Source organism: Pantherophis guttatus, chromosome 7 (assembly GCF_059756535.1).
Source record: "Pantherophis guttatus breed Tessera chromosome 7, ASM5975653v1, whole genome shotgun sequence".
Taxonomy (NCBI): Eukaryota; Metazoa; Chordata; class Lepidosauria; order Squamata; family Colubridae; genus Pantherophis; species Pantherophis guttatus.
This window is the reverse complement of record NC_142069.1, coordinates 11,387,660-11,411,438: the sequence shown is the minus strand read 5'-3', so window position 1 is coordinate 11,411,438 and position 23,779 is coordinate 11,387,660. Positions and strand designations below refer to the sequence as shown.

The 23,779-nt window shown below is 43.1% G+C and overlaps 1 protein-coding gene across 2 annotated transcripts in view; it reads left to right on the top strand.

Annotated features, from left to right (window-relative positions):
• Positions 1-23,779, top strand: part of PDE3A (phosphodiesterase 3A) — a 305,739-nt gene that overhangs the window by 191,134 nt on the left and 90,826 nt on the right. Inside the window, exon 2 of one of the 2 annotated variants that reach the window (XM_060689565.2) lies at positions 16,989-17,039. The exons of the other annotated variant lie outside the window; for it this stretch is intronic. Within the exon in view, the coding sequence (XP_060545548.2) occupies positions 16,989-17,039 (51 nt within the window). The remainder of the gene's footprint in view (positions 1-16,988; positions 17,040-23,779) is intronic. 2 annotated transcript variants of the gene reach the window in all.

Here is a 23,779-nt window from a genome sequence, read left to right as displayed (position 1 = left end):
AGCCAGAGGTGGTATTTGCTGGTTCTCCAAACTACTCAAAATTTCCGCTACAGGTTCTCCAGAACCTGCTGGATTTCATCCCTGCTCTAGCTTTTTGGCAGGACTGTCCTGGAGTGGCTACAAAAATGAACAACCCAATCAACTCTTGTGTGGCTTCCATAGACAAGTAGTCCTTGACTTACAGTTACAATTGGGACCAGAATTTCTGCTGCTATGTTTTGTGGCTTGTTGGCTGCCGGCCCCTCCAGCAGTCAAATCAGATGAGGAGGAGGCATGGAAGTCAGGGTCAGCATCAAGGCAACCTGAGAGCTCTGAGGGGGAAGAGGGAATGGAGCTGACAGAGACACAGAGGCGGAGCGTGGGCCGTCCATCAGCCCTCTGATGGAGAGTCAATACCCCCCAGGTTTGGAGGTGGCTGATGCAGAAGAGAAGGAACAGCTGGGTCCAGTGCCTGACGCGTGGATATGCAGAAGGCAGAGGAGAGGAGAGCAGTGGAAATCTATGGGCTGATCCTTGGGACGGAAGAGCCACCGCTGCTAGTGAATTCCCACCTTAGCTCTGGAGATAAAAGGCACGGGGTGGAGATGAATAGATGTGGCAGACAACTATTTATCTCACTGCTGGACAGACTTGTTAGCCTGTGTTAAGAGGGGAACTTTTTGCCGGGGCTGCTGGCGCTCCTAATAAAGGAATCATTGATTTAAATACAGAGGGTTTGTCACGTTTGGGAAGCTGGGTCAGAACACTAAGCAAGGCGGTGGTTAAGTGAGTCCACACCCAATTTTGTTACTGTTTTGCCATGGTTGTTAAGCGAACCACTGCAATTGTTAAGCAAATCACACAGTCGTGAATCCAGCTTCCCCCTCCACCCCCCCCCCCGACTTGTCAGAAGCCGTCTGGGAAGGTCGCAAATGGCAATCACAGCTATAGGATCTTGCAATTGTCATAATGACATGCCGCTTACCAAACGCCGAAATTGTGACCGCATCACCTTGAGGATTCTGTGAACATCGTAAGTGTGAGGACCGGTTGTAAGTCACTTTTTTCAATGCCATTGTAACTTGGAACGGTCCCTAACCAAGTCAAGGTTGTAAATCGAGGACTTCCTATATATGAATCCCAGGTTCTCTTTCCAGAGATCCCGGGAAAATCAGGTGGAATTTAAAGATATGCAATGTAAAATCCACATTTTATTTTGTGCTTGTTTTTGACCTCCTTGATTGTCGTTTCAAATGGTGACCCTAACTCAGGAGAATTTGAATTTATTCGCAGAATTATTCTATCCCTTTGGAGAAGCGGTGTCTGTGTATTGTGTACTGCGTGATTCAGGTGCACCAGGGACAAACTTATCTTCCTTCCGGCATGCAAGCTGCTACTTTTTTTAACCTTATTTCTGAGAAGTCGGAAGAAGTTGGACGTTTTTCATCCTGGTGACTTACTGAGACTGATGACCTAACAAAGTATATTATATTTATAGATATTGGATAGCCCTGCAAGGAAAGCTTTTCTAACATGCAGATTAGAATAGAGGTAATCTTTGACTTACGACCCTAAGGGAGCCTGCCTATTCTGGTTGTAAATCGTGACAGCTATAAAGCAGGTCATCCTGTGACCAACCCAATTTTACTGTCTTTTTTTTTGTGATGGTCATTAACTGAATGCCATGATCATTCAGCGAATCCATGGCTGTGCAGGGGGTTGCCCAAAAAGTAAATGTCGGCAAAAATGTTGTAAATTGTGGTCATGTGGCCATGGGATGTTGCCAATGGCTATAATTACTGTCTGGTTGCCTAGCAACTGAAAGGGGTGGTCACATGTCCATGGAGGGAGCGATCATATAGATAGATGATGTGTCTCTAACCCAAGGGTGTCAAACTCAATTTCATTGAGGGTCACATCAGGGCTGTGGTTGACCTGGGGGGGGGACACGGGGGGCAGCTGGGGGGGCCCTGGCCAGCTTGATGCCACTGATTGGGCGTGGCCGACGGTGGGTGTGGCCAGCTGGGTGGGCGTGGCCGCTTGATGCCACTCCCCAAACTGCTGACATGTTTCCTGTTTGCATTGGGTAGCCCAGGCCGAAGCCACGCTGGCCCGATGTTTCCTCTTCACTTTGGGTATACTGCAGTGGTGGGTTGCCCGCTGTTCGCACCGGTTCTATAGAACCGGTAGTAAAACCGGCGGGAGGCTCCGCCCACTGACCCCGACGTCGTCAAAACGCTTCTGCGTATGCCCCACTGCAAACCAATAGTAAAGGTAAGTAGAACCCACCCCTGGTATACTGGGCCGAAGCGACGTGGGTAGACTGGGCCGAAGCGACGCAGGCCAGCCCCTTACATTTTCCAGGATGCCCCCCCACTCCAATTGCAGGCCGAATGTGGTCCACGGACCTTGAGTTTGACACCTCTGCTGTAACTTGTTCTTTCAAATCTCCCAAAAGTGCACCCGTCACACTGTAACGGAGTCCATCCACCTTATTGCTGGTCATCCCCTTCTTCTCTTTCCTTCCACATTTCCCGGCATTGCAACCTTTCTTTCAGGGAGTTGGTTCTTTGCATGATATGTCCAAAGTAAGGATAATTTGAACCTGGTCATTTGTAGTTTAAGGGAGGAATAATTTGGGTGGATTTGTTCAATAATCCATCTGTTTGCTTCCTTGGCTGTCCATGGTACTCTTCAGGAATCTTCTCCAACACCAAAGTTCAAAAGTAACAACATTTTTTTTTTTCATATTCTGCATCTTCAAAGCTTGCCTTTGGTCCACATAGGCTGACCCCTTTATTCCCTCTTGTTTTCATCAGTGCAATGAATTCACTGGGTATTTAATGCTGCACAGCCAGAAATGACGCGGTACAATTGTTTCCTGACCTTCAGTTGAGGCTCCTGGTTCTTGTCTTCTCAAGCAGCAGTTGAGATAATTTGGCATGTTAAGATATCAGGAGGGAGAGAGAGAGAGAACGGGGCATTGCGGTTATTTTTAGTGACCACTTAATTTTGTCCTTTGATTGTCCTGAATTGTCCGGCTGTTTGTTTATCCTTTTCATCACACTTATTCGCCTAAAGCACATTCGCAAACCCTAGGATTCTTCACCCTGATTGCATCTTTCAGCATCTCGCTTTCTGGACAGACATTCTTATTTCCCCGTAGATCAGAGTTTTTGAAGGAAAGCATAACACAACAATCAGTGGTGGGATTCAAATAATTTAACAACCGGTTCTTTGCCCTAATGACCAGTTTAGTTTAGTTTAGTTTAGTTTAGTTTAGTTTACCCTGTTTTCCCCCAAATAAGACATCCCCTGATAATAAGCCCAATTGGACTTTTGAGCGCATGGCAATAAGGCCAAGCGCTTATTTCAGGGTTCAAAAAAATATAAGACAGGGTCTTATTTTCGGGGAAACATGATAGTTTAGTTTAGTTTAGTTCAGCTCAATTCAGTTCAGTTTAGTTTAGTTTAGTTTAATTTAGTTTTATTTATTTATTATTTATTAGTTCAATTTATATGCCGCCCTTCTCCGGAGACTGTTTTGTTTCGTTTAATTTTTTATATTTAATTTAATTTAATTTAATTTAATTTAATTTAATTTAATTTAATTATTTTATTTTATTTTATTTTATTTTATTATTTTATTTTATTTTATTTTATTTTATTTTATTTTATTTTATTTTATTTTATTTTATTTTATTTTATTTTATTTTATTATTTTATTTTTTAAAAACTATTTTTAAAGCAAAGCTTTTGGAAAGCTTCCCTGCCATTGCTGGTCTCTTGAAGGAGAGACTGATGGTTTGAATGACAGTCCGCCAGCTCTCCGCATTAGAAGTGCACTTCAGCACCAGGGAGAGAGATCCTTCCCTCGATATTCTGTGGCATTCTGTCCTCCGACTCAGTATTGTGAAGTATTGTTCCAGAGATCTTTGTCATGGTCCCATTATCTTCAAAAGAAGTAACTGCTGGAGAGCAAGTTTGGAGCATCTCAATTAGATGGACAGCTGCTGCGCATTTTCCCCAGGGGATGGAGAAATTCTCCCCCATTCTCTGGGGAAGAGCTCCCTTTCACTGTCTTCCCTTGGGATTTAAGGGACGGGTGGCAAAGCCAGGGAGGTTGCAAACTGCTAGACGAGCGCTCCTCCACCTTGGCAACTTTAAGGTTTCCAGCAAGCAAAGTCAATGGGAAGTCAGATTCGCTTAACATCTGTTCCAAAAAAAGATCATAAAATAAAAAGATCATAAGACGGGATTCACTTAACAGCCACCTTGCTTAACAATGGAAATTGATTGATTGATTGATTGATTGATTGATTGGTTCGATTTATATGCCGCCCTTCTCCGGAGACTCAGGGTGGCTTACAATGCATTAAGCAATAGCCTTCATACTTTTGTATATACCTGCTTAGTATATACCTGCCCCCCCCCCAAGCGGTGTTCTTTTTTATACAAAGTCAGTTTATTGCCCCCACAATCCGGGTCCTCATTTTACCTACCTCGAAAGGATGGAAGGCTGAGTCAACCTTGAGCCTGGTGAGATTTGAACTTGCAGTAATTGCAGGCAGCTGGTGCTACTTAACAGCACTTTAGTCTGCTGCGCCACCAAGGCTGTGGTCCCAATTGTGGTTTAAGTCAAGGACTACCTGCAACTGCATTGTAGGTTGAATCTGATTTCTCTTCTGACCCAGTTGCTGTCGTGAGGAACACAGGAAGCAGCCTCTCCCTGAGGCTTATTCTACCTTATTTCATTCACTGCAGTCTAAGCTGTATTACTTTATTTTAAGCTTTCCCCCCATTTCATCCTCCTTCGCAAAAGGTTCTTCTAGTGAGGCCATCAACCAAATTCCTCTAAGTTACAGTTTAAAAGGTATAGCCCGCAAGGATAAGGGATGGGGAGGGAGGACACAAAAAATGCAAAATCAGCATGGGTTTCATAGAAAAGATTTCCCTACTTTATTTGGAGGTCCCAGGAATTGCGCCTGGCAGCTTTTCCAGACAATGCATTCCAGCACTGAAATTCTTTTGCATATCCCAAAGGTGCTTTTCAAAACGGCAACTGGACTTTCTTGGGTTTTTTTTCCCCCTTGAAAACATTTCCCTTCTCATCCAGGAAGCTTCTTCAGTTCTGACTGAATGGTGGGGAATGGAAGGATTTATATTCTTTGCAGTTGGATAAATCCCCATGTGGCCTTGACGACTCTCAGAGAGCTGACAACCGATCTTCAGAGTGTTAACAACCAGAGCCTTTTAAAAGCTCAGCCGAAGAGGTTATAGAAAAAATACTTTTAAAAGTAAAGGGGGGGGAGTTGGCCACGCCCACCCAGTCACATTACCCCCCCAAGCCACGCCCACAGAACCCGTAGTAACAAATTTTACATTTCACCACTGATCCTACCTCAACCCTGCCTGCCTTATGTTTGTTTATTTTATTTTTTATTTTTATTTATTTTTATATGCCGCCCTTCTCCGGAGACTCAGGGCGGCTTACAATGTGTTAAGCAATAGCCTTCATACTTTTGTATATTTATACAAAGTCAGCTTATTGCCCCCACAAACTGGGTCCACATTTTACCCACCTTAGAAAGGATGGAAGGCTGAGTCAACCTTGAGCCTGGCGAGATTCGAACCTGCAGTAATTGCAGGCAGCTGGTGTTAATAACAGGGTGCTTTAAACCACTGTACTACCAAGGCTCCTGATCATTTGTAGTTCCTCAAGCTACAAATGACCAGGCTCAAATTATCCTTACTTTGGACATAGTCGACCTTGAGCCTGGTGAGAATTGAACTCGTAGTAATTGCAGGCAGCTGGATGTTAAACGCTGCCTTAGTAGGAGGTATTAGCCTCCTACGCCACTCAGGCTCATGTTTGGCATTCCAATGAAAGCAAGTTTTACAGTTCCTTCTACATGGCTGTAATCCTTATTTCTCCAAGCAGCTAGGAACTGCATAAGCAACCATGACTGTGGTTTCTGAAGACCAGCCTGGAGCTATAAATCTTGTCAACACCAGACATGTCATGGAAGCCTTTCCCCACGGAATGGGACATCTCGCTGCAGCCAACTCCCCACGGTCAATTTGCCGCAGCCAACTCGCCACAGCTGATTCACCACGGGACAATCTGTCGTGGCCAATGGGACAATTCAGCAATTCAATTTAACTATTTAAAAATTTAAAAATATTTTAATCTTTGTCATTTACATTTCATTTTATCCCTCCTTTGGCATCTTTCCTTTTATAATTCTATTCCACTATTTTTTTTTCAATATTGGTGTAACTCTTGTCCCATGGTAAGTTGTCCTGTAGCAAGTTGGCCGCAACGAGTTGGTCTCGGCGAGTTGTCGTAGACCCGTTTCCCCGGCCCAACAATTCATATGTACAACACAATCAGATCTCCCCATTTAGTAAACCTCTAGTTTAAGCCCTGACAAATAGATGCTATTGGGAAATACAATTTGCTGCAGAAGAAGGTAATGTACTGTAAACTGAGATTCACCAGTCAGAGGTAAATCAGGTGATCAATTTTATTAATTCAAGATTCTGAGAAAGTAGTTGCATGCAGGTCAATGTGAGAAATATATTGGTACTTTATTTGTACTTTCCTTTTTGTTCCCAGGCAAAAAGCAATAAATGCAAGGTGTTAATTAATTTGGCCAATTGATTGAGATTGAGCGGGTGGAGAGGCCAGGCTGTGGCTTGCTGAGTGATACCCTATGGTTGGTTGAACGTGAACAGGATGGACCAAAATAGAAAGTACTTAGCAGTAAATACTTCAGGGATGCAGATATAAATAGATTAGATATATAGATGTATTGCTATGGTAAAAGTGTGAGTTGGCGACAGGCCAAAGGAGATTGTGAAGAACGTTGAAGGAGGTGTGTGGGGAGTGAAACCCACCAGGGCTACTGGCAGATATTGGGAGCTTTGTAGTAGCTCTGGAGGTACAAGGTACCTTCAGGTTGGCTTGAGTAGAAGGTTTGTCCCATAGACGAGACAGAGCCAAGAATTGAATGAATCAGTGCTGTTGACTTTGTAGACTAGAAGTACCCGAAGTGAGACCATTAGTTGCTTGGCTTAACACTAGGTTGGAATTACCCGCTGAAATTCTATGATGAGAGCAGGGTTTCCAAACTTGACCACTTCTTTATAACCTTCAGTGATGGAGCACCCACATCTTTGGAGGCCTGGCAGATAACTTGAAGAGGGCATAAAGAATGGCCTTGAAGCAGTGGTGAAATCCGATTTTTTTAACTACCGGTTCTGTGGGAGTGGCTTGGTGGGCATGGTGTGGCTTGGTGGGCATGGCAGGGGAAGGATACTGCAAAATTTCCATTCCCTCCCCACTCCTGGGGGAAGGATATTGCAAAATCTCCATTCCCACCCCACTCTGGGACCAGCCAGAGGTGGTATTTGCCGGTTCTCCGAACTGCTCAAAATTTCTACTACTGATTCTTCAGAACCTGTCAGAACCTGCTGGATTTCACCCCTGCCATAAGGCCATATTAATCATACCATAAAATGGTTCAGCGTGAGGTATACATTCAGCAAGCTTGGGCTTGAGGACTTCATGGTCTGCAAGAAAACCATCAAGCTCAAAGAGCACCAAGGACTCCTCATTTCAACCCAGAGCTACAAATATTCTCCTTCCTCAGCTTGAGCTTATTTAGTAAACCATGTGTTCTGTCCCCGTACCACACACGCACCCCCACAGACGGCCCGGAGTTAATAAGGCACACGACAAAACCCTTTGAAGATAAAGCTGGCAGCAACCCAGTGGCTAGCTGCCAATTCAGACTTTACTCCCACAAAACAAAGATTAGACTGCAAGCATTCCGATAAAACAGGCAGAGTGTCAACAATACAAGGATTAATCCAAATGCAGTCCGATAAAGCAGGCAAAGTCCAGTAACGCAGAGATCATGGATTATTTCCAGTTTTTGCTCATCACAAACTGAACCGGCTACCACACCCACATTTATACCCTGTGGGGTGTGGTCCAGTGACTCAGCTAATCTCTGGCACGCCTTCCCCTCTGCTGCGCACACTTCTCCCTGCGCCTCTGTCGAGGGTTCAGCCAGCACTTATCTACTTCGCCGCTGTCCACCTGTGGCTACGGGGACGTGCTTGGCTCTGAACCTATCGTTTGGCCTTCGGTGTCCTCCGGAGGCATTGCCAGAGAGGAGGGTCCTGGAGAGGGAGGCCTTGCCAACTCCTCTCCCTCACTCTCAGAGTCTGCATCTGTCGATAGCCCAGGCTCAGGCAATGGAGCCACAACACCATGGCTAACCTGTGGATAAGTTATCTCAGCCTTTTCTAACCGTGTTAGGAAGCGTATTAGGGCCACGGCTCCTCAAACGCCCCCGTGAAGATAGCGACAGCTGGAGTTGCGCCACATTTCATGTAGGCCTTGATGTCCTTTTGCAGGCTCGAGTGGTTCTGCAGCGCTCATCCTTCGTCAGCCAATTTCTTCCGATGCAGGGAGAGCAGCAAAGTGCCACCGAACACTTTTTCTACGGTCATATGTCCCCAATTATTGTCCCTAATTGATGCTAAAGGCTTCATCACTTAGCTGCCTTTGCACTTCGGAAAGAAAAATGGGGTGGAGAAAGGAGGCCTTGTTGGGTGATTGCTCTGCTGTTCAGTGGAAGGGCATTGAATAAACCTTTTTAATGTCTTTTTGTAAACGAATTTAGTTCACATCTGGAAACATCTTTCTTTTTAAGCCATTGTGATTTATTTGTCTTTCAATACATTTCAGCTTTATTGTTCCTTTTTATTCTCTCTCTCTCTCTCTCTCTCTCATTCACTCTCTCTCTGTTCCACCCACCCCTTCTCTTTCTTCTCTCTATCTTTGTTCCATTGCTTTGCTTTAAAAAACACCCAGCGTTTTTGAGTGGGCTGGTCTACAGTTAGCAAAATTGATAGCCAGTTAATTTGGTCTTCAGCTAAAAGACAGGGGCAAAAGAACATGACACCAGCAGAGTTTATTTCTAGTATGAACTTCCGAAATATTTATTATTATTATTACATTGGACTCCTGGTGGAGGAGGCCATTAACTCTTCCAAATTTATTATATCCCTTTCTTAACCAAGCTAAAGTCTTAACCTTAGTATTGCTCTGACAAAACGTCCTTTTTTTAAAAAAAAATTCAACATCCCACCTTTTTTCAATACCTTGAATGGTTTCTTCCTTTCCATTTAAGCACTTGCAACAACTGTGTGATTTTAACTCTCTTTTTATGATCCTGTAGTAATCCCCTAATTTGAGGTAGAGTCTGGATGAAAAATGTGTGACAGACCAAGGAAACTTTGTTGACCGTTGTGGCTGATTTATGGTCTCAAACGAGACTGGCAGATCTGTTAATCTGGATATTTTCAACCCTGGCCCATTATTTAAAAAGTACTTGAGCGTTGTCAAGACACTGTGCAATACGTGTATTTATAGAGCATTACCAAATAAAATAAGATCAATACAGAAGCAGAAATTAAAGGATAAATCTTAACATTCAGCAGAAAAGATAGAGCAAGCTTTATGAGTTTGAAATAGAATAGAATAGAATAACAGAGTTGGAAGGGACCTCGGAGGTCTTCTAGTCCAACCCCCTGCCCAGGCAGGAAACCCTGCACCACTTCAGACAAATGGTTATCCAACCTCTTCTTAAAAATTCCCAGTGTTGGAGCATTCACAACTTCTGGAGGCAAGTTGTTCCACTGATTCATTGTTCTAACTGTCAGGAAATTTCTCCTTAGTTTTAAGTTGCTTCTCTCCTTGATTAGTTTCCACCCATTGCTTCTTGCCCTGCCCTCAGGTGCTTTGGAGAATAGCTTGACTCCCACTTCTTTGGGGCAGCCCCTGAGATATCCGAACACTGCTATTATGTCTCCCCTAGTCCTTCTTTTCATTAAACTAGACAGACCCAGTTCCTGCAACCGTTCTTCATATGTTTTAGCCTCCAGTCCCCTAATCATGCTTGGGTACATTAAATTTTTAAAAAATGGGTTTATCTTGGCATTGAAATCCTAATCAGCCTCTTCAGGGATGGCATGTCATAACAATAATGTTGCTTAGAACATAGAATCTGAAGTAATAGGGTTGGAAGAGACTTTGGAAGTCTTCTAGTCCAGCCCCCTGTTCAAGCAGAAGACCTTGTGTCATTCCAGACAAATTCCAGGTTGCAAGGTGTTCTACCGATTGATTGTTCCCAGTTTCAGGAAATTTCTAAGTTGGATCTCTCTTTGATAAGCTTCCACCCGTTACTTTAATCATCTTTTAATCTTTAATAATCTAATAGTGAGCCAATCAGCCCATTAAGTTGGCTTGGCCTTTTGGGTCCTAGAAAATACAACATTTAAGGCACCACTACATCATGCCATAGAAGCATATTCTGAGGCTAGTATATTCCAGATTGATGTGACTTTAATTCCCAAAATGTATTCAGCTGATCTAAAGCCTAAAGCAGGGGTCTCCAACCTTAGCAACTTTTAAGACTTGTGGACTTTAACTCCCAACATTCCTCAGCCAGCAAAGCTGGCTGAGGAATTCTGGGAGTTGAAGTCCACAAGTCTTAAAGCTGCCAAGGTTGGAGACCCCTGACCTAAAGAACACATTGAGCTAAGATGGACCATATTATTTACTTTTCTCTCTCTAATTCATTTTAAAGAGATTTACAAGAGGAATGCATGGAAATCAGGCAGGAGGGAGAACCAGAGAAAGAAGGGAGAAGGAGGAGGAGGAGGAGGAGAAAACCATGTGAAATGAAACAAAAATGTCTCCTGAGTAGCTGGTTAGAATCAAAATTAGGACAAAATTGATGACTAAAGAACTCTTCTATGTTGGCTTGGGTAATCAATCAACCAGACTGTTAGAAATGTAACCTGTGCATGTATTTGCAAAATATTGGTTGAACAGTCAGTGTAGAACTTCCCCTTAATAGTTTACTGCCCAAAAAAAATATCATCTCTTCCTCCAAATGTTTCTTGGTTTCTCTCCTCACCCCTGCAGGAACTTGGATTTCGACTAAAGTCAAACGCAGTTTACATCTTTGGAAATAGGCTAAAAAGGTCATAAACTGCCATGAGAAAAGTCCTAAAATATGTAGTCGTCTTCTCTCTCCCCCTCGTCCCTTTTCTCCCTGCTATCTTCCAGCACCAAACATGATCTCATCTTGTGGCTTTATTTGGAATGGAGATCACTGTTAGAAGCCTGGAGAAAAAAAAAAATCTTCACCATGAAACACACAAAAGATTGTGTTTCTGATTTGTGCTGTTTCCCATGAGCTGCTCTGCCGGGGCATGACTTATTTTCTTAACAAAATAAGAAGGGATCTTGGAGGTCTTCTACTCTAACCCCTTGCTCCAGCAGGAGACCTTATACCTGTAATGGCGAACCTATGGCACGCGTGCCAGAGGTGGCACGCAGCGCCCTCTCTGTGGGCACACACGCTATTACCAGCTGTTCTTGCGGGTTCCGTCGTGCGAAGACCAACTGTCCGGCAGGCATGTGCACAATGGAACGTGGAGGACCAGCTGGCTGCCCCGTTCACGCACACCTGCCAGCTGCTCTCTTCCGCTCTCTGGTGCGCACACTCCAGTTTTGGTACTTGGTGCTGAAAAGATTAGCCATCACTGCCCTATACCCGTGATGGCGAACCTATGGTACGTGTGCCACAGGTGGCACGCGGAGCCATATCAGTGGGCATTGCCCTAGCTCAGCTCTATCAGGCTATTTCTGGCCTCTGGAGGGCCTCCAGGGTGTGTGGGGAAGACCGTTTTCGCCCTCCCCATGCTCCTAGAATGGCTCTGGAGCCTGGGGAGGGCAAAAAATGGGCCTTCCAGTCCCACTGGAAGTCGGCAAACGGGCCGTTTCTGGCCTCCGGGGGGATGGGGAAGGCTGTTTTTGCCCTCCCCAGGCTCCAAGAAAGCATCTGGAGCCTGGGGAGGGCAAAAAACGGGCCTACTGGGCCCACCATGCCATTGCATGCCAAAAGCGGGAGGAGCTCAGGGGTGTTGCACGCACATGCGTGGGGGGGCAGGGCGCACTGAATTATGGGTGTGGGCACAACCCCTCCCCACGCTCCCCCTGCTTTTGGCACGCAATGGGAAAAAGGTTAGCCATCACTGCCCTATACCATTTCAGTCAAATGGCAGTCCAATCTCTTAAAAACCTTCAGTAATGGAGCAGCCACATCTTTGGAAGCCTGGCAGATAACTTGTAGAGGGCGTAAAGAATGGCCTTGAAACTGGAAAAAATATAAAAAGAAAGCAAGAATGGAAGATTAACCTTTCTTTTTGGTTTTGCAGTTGTTCTATTAATGGTTAAAAATGATTATGTTTTAGGTGTTAAAACTACTGAGGGGGAAAATGTACAAATTTAAATATTGATTTTTAAATATGATGCATTAATGGTTAATTAAAATGATTATGTTTCAAAAAAAATGTAGAAATTTAAATAATGATAATGGCTAAAAATGATTATGTTTTAGGATTTAAAAGTTGGAGGGAGGAAAAAAGACTGAGGGGGTAAATGTACAGATTGTGATTAATTAAAGTTTAAGATTTTTAAAATATTTGAGAGTAAGAATGTAAGATTAATCTTTTTTGGTTTTCTAGTTTATGTGTTAATGGTTAATTAAAACACTGATGTTTATGTTTTAAAATTTTAAAAGTTGGAGGGAGGAACAATGGAGGGGGAAAATGTAGAAATTTAACTATTGAATATTTTTTTTACTACCGGTTCTGTGGGCATGACTTGGTGGACGTTGTGTGGCTTGGTGGGCGTGGCAGGGGAAGGATACGGCAAAATCTCCATTCCCTCCCCACTCCAGGGGAATGATACTGCAGAATCTCCATTCCCACCCCACTCTGGGGCCAGCCAGAGGTGGCATTTGCCAGTTCTCCGAACTACTCAAAATTTCCGCTACCGGTTCTCCAGAACCTGTCAGAACCTGCTGGATTTCACCCCTGCCTTGAAGTACAGAAGATAACATGACAGAGGAGGGCACCCTGTTCAGACTTGCAAGAGTTCATCCCTGTAGCTATTCTAATCAAAATAGTTTTAGACCTATATGGCACCGATTTCTTAGTCTGGTCTACCCTACAAGGCTGACCACCAATACATCTTTCACCCTCTGAATTCAGCTGTGTGAAATCACGGCTCTTTCTCTCTCCTTCTCATATTTATAGAGTTATTCTTTTATTGAATTTTGCTGCCAATAAGCCTTGGTATGTGAACTACCATAAATATGAATGGACTTGGTCAAAATACTTTATGAATGGCTTTTATTAAAATGAGGTTTCAGTATAGTTTACAAACATACCATGTTCAGTTCCAGCTAGGATTCCTTGCCTTCGAAAAGGCAAGGAAATTCACGTTGGTTTTCCTTTGACCTTCCAGAATTTTGGCTCTACCCCAAGCCTTGACTAAACATCACAGCGTTAATTCAGTAGATACTGGTAATGAACTACATGTTCAGGGTGCGGCCAGAATTCAGCATTTTGCAAAAAATAAAAAATAAAAATTAAAAAATGGTTTGACAAAAGGCAAAACGTCTGCCAGATTTTGTGAAAGCATGCTTGTCAAGGGAAAAACTCACTACAATTCAGCGCAATGCAATGAAATGGAAGACATATGGACGCTAAAGTTTTGCTACCATGAGTTATTAAAGTCGTTTCAAACAAAAGCAACTTTGCCAGAACTTTTGCTTAGCATCAGCAGCAGTGATATTCTCCATGGGCTTTAAACCTTTTTCTTCTTCTTCTTCTTGGTTGGAAAAAGGTTTCCAAAGTGGAACAACTTTTTAAGAGCAACGTTGCAAGACCAGGGGATCAAATAAAGGATTTTCTGGTTTCGTTTCAACAATTAGTACGGTCTGCACCATTTGTTACAGATTGGCAAAAACTCATTTGAAGAGATTGCCGTCACAGCTGTTAGCAAATGTTTGTTAGGTTAGTGTAAGCAGGAGTTATAGACTATTGTACTGGATTATTTGCTTTTGATTTGCTAAGAAATCTAAAGACACGACTTGGTAACTGCCTCACAAATAGATGATAGAACGACGGAGCCTTATAAAATGTCCGCATTCCAGTACAACAACGTATATTTAGATTTTTAAGGACACTGCTTTATAACCGGAATGGGACTTTTAATCTCTGACTTTTCATTCTCCTCGGACGATTCTCCCCCGACTTATCTCCTCAGCTGGCACGCCTCCAGTCATTTGCCGTGGGGAATGGGCCACCGGCCTCTTCGTCCCAGACCCTTTGACACGGCCCATTCGCAGAAAGAGGGTTCGTCCTGGGTGTTTCACCCTCTGTGACACTTCGCCCCCAACCAACTGGCTAGAGGGGATGTAATAGAAATCCAGCCAAAGGAGAGAGGTGTAAAAGAATTTGCCAAAATGCCTTCCTTCCTTCCTTCCTCTCTCCCCCCCCCTCCCCACCAATACAGGAAGGAAAGTTGGTTCACTCAGAAGTAAGTCTCACTAAATTCAATGCTAGGATTTAAATCCAGCGAAAGAGGAAGTCAGGCATTCTTTTACACCTCTCTCCTTTCCCGGGATTTAAATCCTAGCATTGAACTTAGTGAGACTTACTTCCGAGTAAACCAACTTTCCCACTGGATTTGGCATTTTCAGCCACCTATTGAGTTCTACCCAAGGACCTGAGATAGGCGGATATTGATGCTTTATGGTGTTAAAGATATCTTTGCAGGATGTAAGCTCTTCCAAGTAAGGCTGCCTTTTGCAATTGACTTACAGTGATTTTGTAACTATTATGTTTATATTGGTAAACGCCATTCCATAACTCTGAATTTCCCTTAAACACTACCCAATCTGGAACGGGGAAATTCCAAGGTGAAATTTCTCTTTGGGTGTGTGTGTCAAGAGCCAAGGAGGCAGCAGACTTATCAGGAGTATACAATGAAATTCCTAAGATTTACACATACTCCTTGTTTGTTAGGCTTCACATCAACAGTGGCAATAAATCTCAGCTTTCCAGAAACTCAGCCTTGCGTTCAGGAGCTAACAGCAGAAACTTGGTAGTCATGATTCAGCTAGTTAAATTGCTTTGCTGCAGAGAAGAAAATCATATTAACGGAAAAACAAAGTTGGAAGGGACCTTGGAGGTCTTCTAGTCCAACCCCCTGCTCAAACAGGAGACCTTGGACCAAGTAGCTGTCCAAGATCTTTTTAAAAGCTTCTAGTGATGGAGCACCCACAACTTCTGAAGGCAAGCTGTTCCACTGGTTTATTGTTCTCACTGTCAGGAAATTCCTCCTTACTTCTAGATTGCTTCTCTCCTTGATTAGTTTCCATCCATTGCTTCTTGTCTTGCCTTCTGGTGCTTTGGAAAATAGTGTGTCTTCTTCTTCTTTGTGGCAATGTCACATGTAAATGCCTAACTCCAATACCACCCCCTACTTGGTACAGTAAGGGTTAACACCCACACCCTCACCTTTCCCACAACTCCTCCTTACCTTTAGCCACGCCTCCCTAGTACTTAAGCGACATACACGAGGTACTGGGTCGTACTACAACTTCACCTGTAAGAGAACAGAGTTGACTCAATAAATATGATTGGAACGTACCATTGATTCTGAGTATTTCTTGGGCTAGATCCTCGTATCTTAACAGGCAACCCCTTAAATATTGGGACACTTCTGTCATGTCACCCTAGTCCTTCTTCTCACTAGGCTATGTATGCAGAAAATCTGCCTTTTGTAAAACACCACATCAAGTCTGGTGAGCCTGGATAGCTCTGCAGACTAAAGCACTGTAATTTAACACCAGCTGTCTGCAATTAAAGTAAGTTCGAATCTTGCCAGACTCAAGGTTGACTCAGCCTTCCATCCTTTCTAAGGTAGGTAAATTGAGGACCCAGTTTGTAGGGGCAATAAGCTGACTTTGTATAAAATATACAAAAGTATGAAGGCTATTGCTTAACGCACTGTAAGCCGCCCTGAGTCTCCGGAGAAGGGCGGCATATAAATCAAATAAAAAAAAAAAAGTCTTCTCTTATGTGTGTGTTTGTGTGTGAGAGAGCGCACAATGCATATATATGCTTCTCAGCTCCAAGGTGTAAATCCTGGGCTTTTTTTCTTCCTGTTCTTTGGAGTGAATGGACTTTGGGCTGTGTTTTTCCCCCCAGCTTTGAGAGTTGGGCAGATCTGTTCCATGTTTACATAAATGGTGAAAGCCAATCATTCAGTCTTGGTTTCACATTTTAACAGCTGTAGAACTAAAAGACTTGGTTCACTCCATGGGAAGACGTAATTCATGCTAAAGGTTACCCAACTAAGTATTAACTGACATGGTGATAATTTTTGAATATCTCATTTTTTCTACGTGTTTCATTTTTCTTCTTTATATTGTAACTGCTATTCTAATAGCAAATTGTTCATAAAAGTTATTGCATTACATTCCTGATTAAATTATCTTTCCATTGATATATAATTTTATGGTACTACTCCAAAAAAAAAAAAAGTGGTGTTATTAGCTAGTTTTAGAAAATACACTTTTCCCAAAAGATTTCCACAATTTTGGCCACTACTGTACAACATTTATTGCTGGAAACCAGAAATAAATGCAGGAAAATTCCTTTTTCATTGTTTATTTTATTGTTCTCCCTTGCGCTGCTTAGAGAGTCCATCGAATGAGTTAATCTTCATCTGATAGGCCAGAGACTGAGTAAGAATTTGCACTCTTTTCATTTTCTTTCTTTCTTTTTTTATTACTGTGAGCTGCCTAGAAGTAGCCCCATAGCAAGATAGATGGCAAATAAATAAACTAAATAAATAAATATAAAAATTGCCATCATGTCACCATGGGACACTGTAAATGGCCATAAAGGCGATTTTGATAGTGGCATTCCTTCCATACGTGCAGACATATCCCTTATATTTATAGATAAACCTAGTTTCGCATTTATGCACGTATCATGCAAATTAATAGTAGTAGCAGTTGTAATGCTGCTACAGCAATTACTCCTATTGTCTTGTCTTTCTGTAGATCATGGGATATTCTGAATGGGATCACAAACGAGGATCAAGAGGATCTCAGGTCAGACTTTGAAAGATTTTTTGTGTGCCTGGCTAATTAAAGATTAAAGAGTATTATATATTTTGGGGCCAACCTTGCTCACAGCTATCCAGTGCCTCTGAATTATGGTTATTAAATACCCCATCTTAGTTTGTCTTTTAATAGGTTTTCATGGTGATTCACTTTCTGGTATTTATTATTTTTATCCCTCTGTCTGCTATTTTCCTTCAGACTATTTATAGGATCGGTGTGCAGCAGTGTTTTTCAAACTTGGCAACTTTAAAAATATGTGGACTTTGACTCCCAGAATTCCCCAGTCATTAGGAATCTCAGCTTTTTTCATTTGTTAGATTGGCAGAATTCAACCAACTGGCCAAGTTACTCATCGTCTTTTTCTTGCTAAGCATATTTGTGAATTGCAGTAACCACAAATACCGGTACATCTAGTGGATATATTTGAACGTGGGGGCAATTCACTGTGGTTAGGGTTAGGATTCTTACAATTTTGCAATTATTTCAACTTCCTTACTCCTCGTTGTTTCTAAATGGAAACAATGCTTTTTAAAAAAAATCTTACATAGTTAAAACCTAATATTTAGGCTTAAAACATGGCTGTTTCGCCAAGCTGGCCTGGACTGAATGGGGGTTTTAATGGGAATTTTAGTTTTTATTGTTGAATTTTAATTCAACAATTTTCAATTAAATTTTCAATTAAATTTTAATTGGACTTGTTGTTGTTTATTGCTGTGAGCCGTCCTGAGTCCTTGTGGAGAAAGGGCGGCATATAAGTCCGATAATAAATAAATAAATAAATTATATATATATATATATATATATATATATATATATATATATATATATATATATATATATATATATATATATATATATATATGCTATGATTGCAAATACCCTAATTCTGGAACAACTCTGATTTGGCCACTTAGTCTCTGTGTTGGAGATGTTTGTATTTATTGATATGGACCATGAGTAACTATAGCAGTGATGGCTAACCTTTTTGCCGTCGTGTGCCAAAAGCAGGGGGAGCAGGGGGGTGTCGCATGTGTGCGTGCCCACACCCATAATTCAATGCCCCACCCGCGCTCCCCCCGCTTTTGGCACGTGACGGCAAAAAGGTTATCGGTGGGCCCAGCAGGCCTGTTTTTTTGCCCTCCCCAGGCTCCAGAGGCTTTCTTGGAATCTGGGGAGGGTGAAAACAGCCTTCCCCACCCACCCCGGAGGCCGGAAACAGCCCATTTCTGGTGGGCCTGGAAGGCCCGAAAATCAGCTGGCCAGCGCGCGCATGTTCACTGGAGCTGAGCTAGGGCAACGTTCGCGTGCCCACAGATATGGCTCCACGTGCCACCTGTGGCATGCGTCCCATAGGTTCGCCATCACGGAACTATAGGGTCTGTCAAGCTTCCAAGGCAAAATCCCATTTGAACTTCATTGTGACCCAGTTCTGGATTAGAAGCAATCAGGTGAAAACTGTTGGAAAGAATAATCTTATCACCTTATTGTTGTGATCCACCCTGTTGGCTGATGAGTAAAATCTTTTATAGGTAAGGCTGCAGCTACCGTAGACTTTAGTAGTATGGTGGGGTTTTGAAGGAACCCATAATTAAAATTCAGCTTTGATCTCACTTGATCAGCATTTAAATCTAAGACTCAAAGCTTGACAGTGATAGAAACATGATCAAGGAATATCTGTCTCCTCTGAATAAGTTTAAATCTCCAAGCCAAATATGAGAACGATTAACAGAGTTGGAAGGGACCTTGCAGGTCATCTAGTCCAACCCCCTGCCCAAGCAGGAGATCCTACATCTGCCTCTACCTAGGATCGAACTCACAACCTCCTGATTTTAGGGTACTCAGAAAACTAGCTAGTATTTCTATCCATGTTTACCTATCATCTTTGAGAAATTATGGAAAACTGATAATATCCCAGAGACCTAGAGAAGAACCTATTGTACCTACCTAAATAAAAAAAAATCCACGGATCTGTTCACCAGTCAATATGAGGTCAGTACCTTGGAGGTTTTCAGAACAAATTAAAATGAGATTGTATTTATGTATAAGCACCTTGAAAAACAACTTGTTTATTTAAAAAGCAGCATGGAATTTTTTTTTAATCGCATCGGTTTTTCGAATCATAAGAAACAATTTTTCTGTTTTATTATATATGGAGAGATCTTCTCCCTAGTATTATGACCAGTTGTAAGCTCTACTCTTTTTCTGATAAGGATTATCAGAAATTGAGTAATGGGCATGTTAAGACTTTAAAAAAATGGGGTGGGATTGGATAGCATCCTTCAAGTACTTAAGAGACTGTCAAATGGAAGCCAGTTTAATGTCTCGTTCTAAATTACATGATACGGCATTATGGAGATAAGTAAAAAAACCCAACAACCCTAGGTAATTCTGAAGTTGGAACTTCATCCATCCAAGAAACTTCTTCAGAACTGAAGAAGCTTCTTGGATGAGAAGCAAAATGACTTCACGGAAAAACAAAGGAAGTCCAGTTGCCACTTGAAAAAGCACCTTTGAGACAACTATGACTTGGATGACTTGAGAATCTCCATAAAAAATTGACTCCCTCCTCTACGTAACTGTAGGGTGAATTTATGCACAAAGTAACATGTGGCCATTTTGGCATTAAGTGTAGATGTCCAGCTGCAGCATGAGTGAATCTAAAGTGGAAAAATATCAATACATGAGCTTCCCTTGCCCTGTGCAATTGACTTCCTTAGAGCCATTCCATATTCGGCAAGAAGATCTCGAAAGTTGGGCTGTTGGTCTGAGTTCCAAGCTTAGCAATTTGCGAACGTTTCATCACCATTCGAGGAGACATTGTCTGTGCACTTTGAATTGTGCTCGTCTGTCCGAGCACTGGCCTTTAAATACCTTGTTATGTGATGCAAATTAGTGTGGATGTTGTTTGTTCGGCTACTTCTGAGTCATGGTTTGGCTTCGAACTGTTTCAGTGGTGGGTTCCTCCACCGTCACCGAACCGGTTCTCTTTGTTTGGGAGCTGGGCCCTCCCACCCCCCTCACATTATTCTTACCTTTTATTTGGTCCTGCCCCCAATTTTTCGCTGCCTCCCGAGTCCCAGCTAATCGGCTGGAAGGAAAAACTCTTTAACTCTTTAACTCTGTTTAAACTCTTGCCGCGGGGCTTCAAAGGGCCACCTTACAGCTGATCAGTGTTAAAAGGCAGTGTGGTGGTAGACCAGTGCGCTCGAAAAACAAATGGTTAGACCGGTGCCTCCAAAAACAAATGGGTAGACCAGTACAGCTCTACAAGCAGTTAAAAGCCTGGTAGACCAGTACCAGTACCTCTGCTAAATCCTATAGAATTGTCACATGACCATCAAACCATGCCCACAAAATAAGCCATGCCCACAGAACCGGTAGTAAAAAAAATTTAGAACCCACCCCTGGACTGTTTGATTGGCTGGCTGTTGTTAGCGAGGCATGCACGGTCTTTGGTTTTAAGTACCGTCTGTATGACGTAAAATTAATGTTGTTTGTTCAGATACTGCTGAGTCATGGTCTGGTTTCGGTCTATTTGAATGGCTGGTTGTTGTTTACCGAGACGTGGTCCAATTTTTTTGTGAGCTGATGGGTTGTGATTTTCTTTTTTTGTTGTTGCTTAGCCTGTTTGTTCGTTTTAAACGCTATCTTCAGGATCACGGTTGATGCCGTTCTTTCGTTATTTATTTATTTATTTGTTTGTTTATTTATTTAATTTTTATACTGCCCCCTCTCCCGAAGGACTCAGGGCAGTGAACAGCCAGAATTAAAAACAACACAATACAAATATTAAAATACATTAAAACGAAATTAAATTATCTTTGGCTTCTCCAATTTAAAATCCCTTACCCATAAAAATTCCCCAATTAAAAAAATTGTTAACCCAGCCCAGCTTGCTGAAATAAAAAAGTCTTCAGGGCCCGGCGGAAGGTCCGGAGGTCCGGGATTAGTTGTATCCCTGGGGGTAGCTCATTCCAGAGGGCGGGTGCCCCCTCTCGTTCTCAGCGATTGGTAGACTGGATCGATGTCGATTTGTCTGTTTATTGACTTATTGGTGGAAAACTGAAAAGTGGTTATAAAGCTGTTTAAACTCCTTTGCAAAGCTCCCTGCATTTGAGAGAGCCTATTACAGTGATGGCTAACCGTTTTGCTGTCGCGTGCCAAAAGCATGGGGAGGATGGGGGGGGTTGCACGCGTGCGTGCCCACACCCATAATTCAATGCGCCCTGCCCCCCATGCATGCATGCGCGACGCCCCCCGCGTTCCCCCCACTTTTGGCACGTAATGGCACAGTGGGACCAGTAGGCCCATTTTTTGCCTCCCCAGACTCCAGAGGCTTTCTTGGAGCCTGGGGAGGGCAAAAACAGCCTTCCCCAACCCACCCGGAGGCCCTCCGGAGGCTGGAAACAGCCCGTTTCCCGACTTCCAGTGAGCCCAGAAGGCCCAAAAATCAGCTGGCCAGTGCACGCATGCACGCTGGAGCTGAGCAGGGCAACGCTCGCGTGCCCACAGATATGGCTCCACATGCCACCTGTGGCACGCGTGCCATAGGTTCGCCATCACGGGCCTATTAGGTCTCTCATATCAAAGATTCCTGATATTTCAGACTTAATGAAACAAATATATCTAAACTGGGAAAGGGGAATTGGGGCAAAGTTGTTACGCATGCCTGTGCTTTGTTTTGCTTTATTCGTTCATTTATAGTAGTAATTTGTACGCCACCTACTCATCGAATTCCAGGCAACATTTTATTTTATGGATGCATTTGTTTAATAAAGCCATTTTAAATGGTGACAGGAACAAAAACCGGAACAAATGCCGTGTATATCAAAATACAATATTTTCTTTTTCTTTTCTTTCTTTTTTAATGAATTGCTACTCCCAGATTAAAACTCATTCTAAAAGCTTGACAGGAGCAGATTATATTCACCTTTGTTGGAAGAAATATCCTTCTGGATTCAGCTCCAAGTGGGGAAAAAAGACACTGGAGACATGGAGACTGCTTGGAAAGATGGTTTAATGGTGGACAGGAATCACACGGCTTGAGTTCCTGAACAGAAAAGGGGCCGAGATACAGCGAGTCCCTGGGTTTTATGCCCTCTCTGGCTTTGAACTTCCTGGGGCCCAGAAAGAGTATCCTGATTGGTTGTCAGACTCCCAGGGGGTGGGGGTCTTAGCTAGCCTTGCTGGCTGATGTAATCTTCCCAGGTGCCATGTGGTGAGTTTCTGTTGCTAGATGGGTCCTATTGTGTTGCAGATGATGATCCATTGACAAAGATTGAGTTTCTGCCTCTGGCCCATTAACAAAAGGGTGGGGGCAGGAAGGTGGGAGCTGCTTTGTCTTTAAAACATGCTTCTCCATTTCTCATACATAATATTCTGCCTTTTTAATATTTCCTAAAATATTTCATTCTTCTAGGAAAGGGGTGGGTGCTAACTTCCTACACCTTAAAGTGGTGTTTTTTTACCATCTTGGACACTTTTAGATGGGTGGACTTCAACTCCCAGAATTCCTCAGCCGGCATAAAGTTGAAGTCAACTCATTTTAAAGTTGCCAAGGTGGAGAAACACGGCCTTAAAGGGTGAAAGGATGAAGCTAGCTCGGGGATATTCTACTGAGAAAGTCATACAGGTTGTCCTCAATTTACAACCATTCCTTCAGTGACAGTTTGAAGTTACAACAACACTGAAAAAAAGTGACTTAGGATTGTTTTTCGTGACCGTTGTAGCGTCCCCATGGTCACGTGATCAAAATTTGGATGCTTGACAACTGGCTCATATTTATGATGATTGCAGTGTCCCGGGATCATGTGACCACTTTTTGCAACCTTCTGACAAGCAAAGTCAGTAGGGAAGCCAGATTCACTTAACGACTGCCTTGATTCACTTAACACAATTGTGACGAGAAAAGTTGTAAAATAGGGCAAAACTCACTTAACAACTGTCTTGCTTAGAAACAGAAATTTTCAACTGTGGTTGCAAGGCGAGGACTGCCTATACTTGGCTTCCCACCTGTTGTGGGTTACAAAGTCTCCTCTCCTCTCCCCCTCCCTCCCTCCTTCCCTCCATCTATCCATCCATCTTTCTCCTCTCCTCTCCTCTCCCCTCCCCTCCCCTCCCGTCCTCTCCCCTATCCATCCATCCATCCATCCACCCATCCTCTTCTCCTCTTCTCTCCTTTCCCTCCCATCCATCCTTCCTTCCATCCATCTTTCCTTTCTCCTGTTCCCTCCCCTCCCCTCCTTCCATCCATCCATCCATCTTTCTCCTCTCCCCTCCCCTATCCATCCATCCATCCATCCATCTGTCCATCCATCCTTCTCTTCTCCTCTCCTTTCCCTCTCATCCTTCCTTCCATCCATCTTTCCTTTCTCCCCTCCCCTCCTTCCTTCCTTCCATCCATCCATCCATCCATCCATCCATCCATCTTTCCTTTCTCCTCTCCCCTCCCCTCTCCTCCCATTAAGGAACAGCTCAGCATCATGGAGAAGGACACTTCTTCTGCACTTTTTCTCCAGGTTGTTGTGCAAGGGGATGAATTTCTTTTTCTTTTGGATTGGTTGGTTTGACTCGTTTTCTCCCCCCCCCCACCCCTTGGAAAGCTCTTAAAAAACAACACCACCATCATTGCTGAACCAGTTTATTGAGCGTGCCATATCGATAGGGTATATCAGCTGCTGCAATTCTGGTGCTGGGTGCTGGTGGTTTGCTGAGTGGATGGCAAGATG